Raw genomic sequence first — 7,213 nt, 5'->3', positions numbered from 1 at the left:
CCGATGAAGGAGGGCTGGAACAGGGTCTCGGGGCAGCGGAAGCGCTCGTTGCCGATGGTGATGACCTGCCCGTCGGGGAGCTCGTAGCTCTTCTCCAGCGAGGAGGAGGAGGCGGCCGTGGCCATCTCGTTCTCGAAGTCCAGGGCCACGTAGCAGAGCTTCTCCTTGATGTCCCTCACGATTTCCCGCTCGGCTGCAGGAGGTGACGGCCGGGGGGGCTCAACCTGGGGCCGTGGCAGCACCGCAGGATCCCCGTGACCCCACAACCCCCCGCCCTGACCCCACAACCCCCTGCCCTGACCCCACAACCCCTCGCCCTGACCCCGTACCGGTGGTGACGAAGGAGTAGCCCCTCTCGGTGAGGATCTTCATGAGGTAGTCGGTGAGGTCCCGCCCGGCCAGGTCCAGGCGCATGATGGCGTGGGGCAGCGCGTAGCCCTCGTAGATGGGCACGTTGTGGGTGACGCCGTCCCCGGAGTCCAGCACGATGCCTGGGGAGGGAAGGGAGGTGAGGGAGGGGGCTCCAAGGTGGTTTGGTGCCTTCCCCATCATGGGTGAACCCCGGGGAAAGGCGTGTCCGACTCACCGGTCGTGCGGCCGGAGGCGTAGAGGGAGAGGACGGCCTGGATGGCGACGTACATGGCGGGGACGTTGAAGGTTTCAAACATGATCTGGGAGGGAGAGAGAGAGAGGGTTAAGGGGGAGCACAGGGGTCCCCAGCACATCCCACCCTGACCCATGGGATCTGTGCCCCCCCAGGGTCAGGGCCCTGCGTGGGAAAACACAAGGATGGTTGGGTTGCGTGGATATGGGGGTCAGTGCATGGAATAGGACAAGTGGATGGTGGAAAACGCGTGGAAAACACGTGGGTGGGTGTGTGGTGTGGGAAAACGTGGGTCAGCACATCCCAGGGGAACGTGAGTCACGTCATGTGGGGCTGTGCATGGCGTGGACAACACGTGGGGCAGCGCCTTGGGTGGCCAATCCACGGGGCCACGCTCTGGAGACACCCCTGGGGCTACACAACAAGTGAACTTCCCACCGGGATCTCTGCCCTTATCCCACACCAAACTTCCCTCCCCCCCAACCCACTCCTCCACCCCACAAAACCCCAAACCCCCCAGCCCTCCCTGCGGATTCCGGGGGTCCATCCCCATCCCCCGGGGGGTCCCTCAGCCCCTCACCTGCGTCATCTTCTCCCGGTTGGCCTTGGGGTTGAGGGGGGCCTCGGTGAGCAGGGTCGGGTGCTCCTCGGGGGCCACGCGCAGCTCGTTGTAGAAGGAGTGGTGCCAGATCTACGGCGGGCAAAGGACAATTGGGGCCTCCCCCGAGCTGGGTCTGGCGCCCTCTCCCCATCCCAGAGCTGGGGCGGGCGGGTCTCACCTTCTCCATGTCATCCCAGTTGGTGATGATGCCGTGCTCGATGGGGTACTTGAGCGTGAGGATGCCCCTCTTGCTCTGCGCCTCGTCGCCCACGTAGCTGTCCTTCTGCCCCATGCCCACCATGACGCCCTAACGCCAGCAGGGGAGACGAGGCCTCGTTAAGCTCATTGCAGGGCTCCAAGCAGGGTGGGGGGTGCCCCTTAACTCCCCCCCTGGGTACCCACCTGGTGGCGGGGCCGGCCCACGATGGAGGGGAAGACGGCGCGCGGGGCGTCGTCGCCGGCAAAGCCGGCCTTGCAGAGGCCGGAGCCGTTGTCACAGACCAGGGCGGTGGTTTCCTCCTCGCACATGGTGGGGCCGGGAGCGGTTGGTGCTCAGGGGGGACCTGGGGGAAAAGCTGGGACCGGGGGGGAAGGGGGAAAGACGGCGTTAAGGGGGGGATGGGAGACGGGGGGTTATCCCGTCCGGCACCGCGTCCGGCTTTTGGGTTTGGAAGGGTTGGAGTCCTCGGGAAGGAAGGGGCAGCCCCTCAAAGTTCTCCGTGGGCCGTGCCGAGGGCTGGGCACCCAGTCTGACCCCGCTGTGGGGATGTTGGGAGTGGGGTGATGCTCATTCCCCCCTGTGCTGCTCCACGCTGGTGCTGCTTCTCCGTCCTTCTCCAGGCGGTGCCCAAAATCCGTGCCAAAGACCCCCCCTGGGGAGCTCCAAGCCCAGCTGGTGCCCCCCAGAAGCGGGCAGAGGGGTGGCAGGTGATGCCCCCTCATCGGGTTCTGTCTCAGCAGCCTCCTGCTGCTATCATCTGCTCCCAAAAATGGGAAAAAGCCCAGCCCTTCCTTGGGGCTTTCCCACTCTGCACCGAGGGATGCGCCCCCAAATCCGGAGGGAAGCAGCAAAAAAAAACCTCGCAGGAGCCCAGGAGGCAAAAACCTCCAAATCCCAGGGATTTCTGGAAGAGCACAACCCGCTTCAGGCCACAGCCCAGAAAGCAAAAAAAAAATCCCAAATCCCAGGGATTTCTGGAATAGCAGAACCCGCCTTGGCCGCAGCCCAGCCCTGGTCACCTCCAGGAAGCCCCTGGGGGGGTCGGCACCCCCTCTGTGCCGTGCAAACCCAGGTGGGGCCGCCCCATGAAGGCTGGGGCACCCCAAAAACTCCCCCTCCCACCCCCCGGGGTGTTATTCCTTCCCCTCTCCTCCCAGGAGCTGGGAAGCAGGGCAGGGCAGGGCAGTACTCACCGCAGAGGCGAGAGCTCCTTTCCTCTGGGACCGAGCCCCGCTGCGCCCTGGGTATAAATACCAGCGAGCCCCAGGAACCTCAGAGGCGGATCCTCTCTAAACAAAGACCCTAAATAGGCTCAGTGATGGTGTGTTGGCCATATGGCCATATAAGGTGTTTTATTTCATTAAATTGACCTCGGGCTGGTGGTAGGACCCAGCAGTTTAATTATTGTAGGAAAATGTATGTGGGGATGCTTTGGGAGGCGACGGCCCAGTTGTGAGTCTGTTCCTTTTATGCTCCGCTCCGATAAACAAGTGAGACACAAGTCCTTATAAGTGACAGGCTGGGAAAAGGGAGGTGGAAGTAACTCCAGTTCCCGGGGAGAGCGTGGAGAAACCCCACCCGGGGGGGAGGTTGGGTGTGGGGGCTCCGCCGTGGGGACACCCCGGAGCTGGGGTGGGAATTTGGCAGCGCTGGAAGGGCCCTGGGTCGGTGCATCGCCTCCTCCCGGCCTCAGCTCCCCCGGATCCCTGGAATTCCACGCTCTGGAGATGCCTCTCCCTGCGGTTTCCTCTCTCTCCGCCCCCATTTTTGGGCTTTTGCTGTCCCAGAGCCCCTCAATTCCCCCAAATCCTCGGCCTGAGCCGGGCCAGGAGTTGTGAGTCTGAATCCCAGCCCCACACTGTGGGTGCCCGGGAGGATTTGGGAGATGGGCTGAGCCTGGGGCCCCCCTGGGGGCTCTGTGGGTGCTGTCCCCCGGCCCCCCTGCCCAGACACAGCCCGGGGGGGCCGCAGCCACCCCCAGCCCTTGGCAGCAGGAGTGGAGCTGCCAGGCCCTGGCCCTGGCAGAGGCCAACCAGCAGCTCCCAAACTCCTGCTGCCTTTTTAAGGGCAAGGGCCCTGCACCGGGAGCTCTTTGGAGCACCCAGGGGAGGCAGGAGAGGTGCCCAGAAACCCCCAGGAGCTCGGGGAGAGGCACACGGGGAAAATGAGGCTCGGGATGCTCCCTGTGCTCAGGGACATCCTGGCACCGGAGCAGGGGAAGGAGCTGCAGGTCCCACCACCACCACCACCACCACGGGACCCAAAGGTCCTCCCTGCAGGGAGAGGACTCTGGGCTGTCACCCCGTGGGGCAGGGAAGGGACACGGTGTCCACACCAGCTTGTTCCCACCTTTAACATCCCGTAGGGATGGCTCCGTCCTGGGAGGAGGGAGCAGAACCGGGGCTGTCACACACAGTGTCCCCCCCCGCCACTCCAGACTGTTCACACCTCCAGTGTCCCCTCTGTTCTGGGGAGCAGAGCAGAGTCTGAGCTGTCACCCCACAGGGCAGGACAGGGACATGGTGTCCCCCCACAATTCCCAGGCTGTTCACACCTCCCGTGTCCCCCAGGATGGCTGTGCCCCGGGGGGAAGGAGCAGACTCTGGGCTGTCACTCCGGAGTCCCCCCAGCGCTCCAGACTCTTCACACCTCTAACACTCCCCAGGGATGGCTCTGTCCTGGAAGGAGGGAGCACACTCAGGGCTGTCACTCCATGGGACACGGTGTCTCCCCAGCACTCCCAGCCTGTTCACACCTCCAGTGTCCCCCGGACATGGTTCTGTCCTGGTTATTCCCTTTCCCCGGGAAATCTCAGGCTGGATTTGTCCCATTGGCCATGCACTTGGTGTGCCCCCCAAACCCTCAACCCCGGGGTCCTTGTGCTGCCTCACATCCCACCCCAGATCCCTTGGGTGACCGAGGAGAAAGGCTGTTAAAAAAAAAAAAAAAAAAAAAAAACAACAAAAAAACCCCCAAAACCAAAACCACCTTACAAAAAATTAACCCCAACCCCAGCACTGGGGGTGGGAAAAGGGGTTGGATGGAGGCAGAGGCTGGAGGTGGGTGGATAAACCCAAAACCTCAGAGACACCCGGAGCGTCAACCCCGCTCTGCAGCTCCCGGTCCCACCGCTCCTCCCTGCCCGGATCCCTGGGGACACGCAGGTGGGCTCCAGGCTGCCCATCCCGGCGGGATCCCCCCCGTGCCCGGCGGGGCTGGAGCGGGGCCGGCGGCAGCGCAAGCCCCGAAAGGCGCAGCCTAAAAAGGCAACGTTTGGCCCCCGCAGCCAATGGAGCCGCCGGCGGGCCCGGGATGCTCTCAGGAACGCCAGGCATCCCGCGGGATGGACGAGCAGGGGGAAAAGCCTCGGCTTTCAAAACTCCCGGCGCTCGGTCCAGCCCCCGGCACCACCCTCAGGGGAACGGGCACGCCTGGAAACTCCCGGGGATGGGCAAACCGGGGAGAAGAGGCACGATCGGAGCGATCCGGGTCTGTTCCCATCCTGAGGAGGAGATGAACATCACTCCCTGCCTGCGGGAACGCCCCAGACGCTCAATCCACGTCGGTACGGACACTAAACCCTTCCTACAAAGTCTTTGGGGTCAGCTCTTGCCAAATCCAACCCCGATTTGGGTGATTTTAAGGTGGAACAGTGACATCTGGCACAGCTGGAGAGCCAGGGTGGGTTGGTGGAGCCAGGATATCGACAGCTATCCCGACACACAAACTGATGGCTCAGGGACTCCAAGGGAAAAAACGTGATGGAAAAGCCAGGAGCTCAGGGAGCAGGGCTGGGAGTGGGGTGGGAGCTGAGCCCTGACTGAGGGACTGGACCCTTCCCGCTCTGAGGAAGGTGGAATATTCCCTGTGAAGGTTTCTCTGTCACTGGGATGACACAAAAGTGCTGATGTGCCACCAGCTCCACTCTCTGGCGGGTGCTCGAGGCAGCTCAGACCTGAGACCTGGAGGGATGTGGAATTGGGATAAATTCCTTGGGATATTCTCCACCAAACTGAAAGAATTGCTGCTTGGAAAGATGGGATTTCCCACCTCGTGTCCCTGCAGTGCTCTGGGGGAGCTGCTCCGTGCTAAGGGATGAACAATCCCACACCAAACAACCCCCTCCTGAGCACGGTTCAAATTAATTAGGTCTGAAAACGAGTTCCCACAGATGTCCTGAAGGCCCCCCCCCACACACACGCTTCCCTCCCACCTCCCTGTTCCCTAAGCTGGCTTTGGAAAAGCTGGGAGCAGCCCTCTGTCACGCAGGAGCTGCTGCAAACACACCCCAGCCCCCAAAACCAAACGGATCCCTCCCTGCCAGACCCCCCCTCCCCTCAACCCACCGGGGGAGCTCAAAGAAAACAAAGTGGCACGAGAGACCCAGCCCGGATAATCTGATCCACGTGTGTTCTGCAGAACACTTGAGGGGTGTTGGATGCACAGGGACACGAGGACAGGGATGTTTTCCTGCCAGGTGGGGAGGCAGCTCCAGCCTCCCCCATCCCTGCACTGCCATGTGCCGACCAGCCCTCCGCAGGCTGCGGGGTGTGGGTCACGCTCAGCCCCCGGGGCCCAGCTGCCTCCCACCTTGGAATTCTGCTGCTTCCCCACCCTGTGAGGGTGGAGGCTCAGCCTGGAGCGCAGGGGAAGGGAATTCTCTGCTTGGCACCCGACTAAAGCACCTCGGAGCGGGATCCGGCAGCACCACACGGCAGTGACGTCACCAGGAGCTTGGGTTTGGCAAGGACGGCCTTCCAGCTGCTCTGGGAGGTTCAGAGGCAATCAGGCTGTGGGATCCTGGAGGATGGAAGTGGCCAGAGCAGCTGGAATTCCGCCTGGGAGCAGCGATGGCAGCTGGGACACCCAATGCTCCTCCACAGTAACACCACGGGCTGAGAGGATCCCAGAGCCAGGGAAGGGAATAACGTCACCAGACACCCCTAAACACTGCTGGGATGGGGGAGATCCTGCAAAGCTGTGCCCTGGCCAGGCACCTTCATCCCTGAAATGGGGGTCCCAAAGGAGCTGAGTCCCCTCTCTCCCCACGCAAAGATCCGAGTACCAGGAAGCAGGAGCAGCTCAGCGGGGCTGAGCTCGTGATGGGGGAGAGGGGTTAGAAGGGTTGGATCCTAAACTACAGGAAAGGTTAATCTGGGCAAGTCCCAAAAGCACTTGAAGAGGTTTCCACACCTCGTGGTTGCAGCAAATCACGGGGAGCCTCCCCAGGAGGCCGTTCCAGCCACGGGTTAAGAGTGTTAAACAACTACTTTAGTGTCGGCTCCTGCCTCGGGATTCCCAGCTGGCTTTTCCCCACACCTTGGACCTCAGCAAGCTCCAGGCACCGAGGCTCCACGTGCTCCCAAGGAGGTCAGGGATGTGATTCATTCAGGGGTGGGAATCATCTGCTACGGGAGGGAGCAAACCAATCCCTAAGGCTGAGAGGAAGGCGGGAGGTTCCTGTGAGCGGATAAGGCAGGAGGTTTTATCGGAGATCCATCAGCACAACGTCCCTCTCCACCACTGACACGTGGCTGCAGGTCTGGGAGAGACAAAGAGAGGGGGACAGGGGGTTATTCAGATGTTCCCACAGCTCAGGTGACACGACCTGCCGCCGGAGTCCTTCCCAGAACAGCCCTTGGAGCCGTTCCTTGGATCACACAGTGACCACAGCGGGACACACACACAGATCCCTCTCCCAGACACGCCCCTTTGTGCTGCCTTGCCCTGTTCCTGCAGGGAGGAGCTCCCCATCACTCCTCCAACCCCTGTAAAACGTTGGGAAGCT

The 7,213-nt window shown here is 62.2% G+C and overlaps 2 protein-coding genes across 2 annotated transcripts in view; both read right to left on the bottom strand.

Moving 5' to 3' along the window:
* LOC114071511 (actin, gamma-enteric smooth muscle) overlaps positions 1–3,318 on the bottom strand; it is a 4,909-nt gene extending 1,591 nt beyond the window's left edge. The window contains exons 1-7 of the mRNA XM_027909347.1: positions 2,619–3,318; positions 1,608–1,780; positions 1,384–1,512; positions 1,185–1,295; positions 587–671; positions 330–491; positions 3–193 (exon numbers count right to left, since the gene is read on the bottom strand). Coding sequence (XP_027765148.1) covers positions 3–193; positions 330–491; positions 587–671; positions 1,185–1,295; positions 1,384–1,512; positions 1,608–1,733 — 804 coding nt within the window. The 5' untranslated portion in view covers positions 1,734–1,780; positions 2,619–3,318. The remainder of the gene's footprint in view (positions 1–2; positions 194–329; positions 492–586; positions 672–1,184; positions 1,296–1,383; positions 1,513–1,607; positions 1,781–2,618) is intronic.
* A 3,592-nt stretch (positions 3,319–6,910) lies between these two features.
* STAMBP (STAM binding protein) overlaps positions 6,911–7,213 on the bottom strand; it is a 14,063-nt gene continuing 13,760 nt past the window's right edge. The window contains exon 8 of the mRNA XM_027909344.1: positions 6,911–6,967. Within this exon, the coding sequence (XP_027765145.1) occupies positions 6,911–6,967 (57 nt within the window). The remainder of the gene's footprint in view (positions 6,968–7,213) is intronic.

This window comes from Empidonax traillii, unplaced genomic scaffold (genome assembly GCF_003031625.1).
Source record: "Empidonax traillii isolate 1590-97213 ecotype Southwest subspecies unplaced genomic scaffold, ASM303162v1 scaffold2073:size91028, whole genome shotgun sequence".
Taxonomy (NCBI): domain Eukaryota; kingdom Metazoa; phylum Chordata; class Aves; order Passeriformes; family Tyrannidae; genus Empidonax; species Empidonax traillii.
The sequence above is the reverse complement of the archived record's forward strand: the minus strand, read 5'-3'. Positions and strand labels throughout refer to the sequence as shown.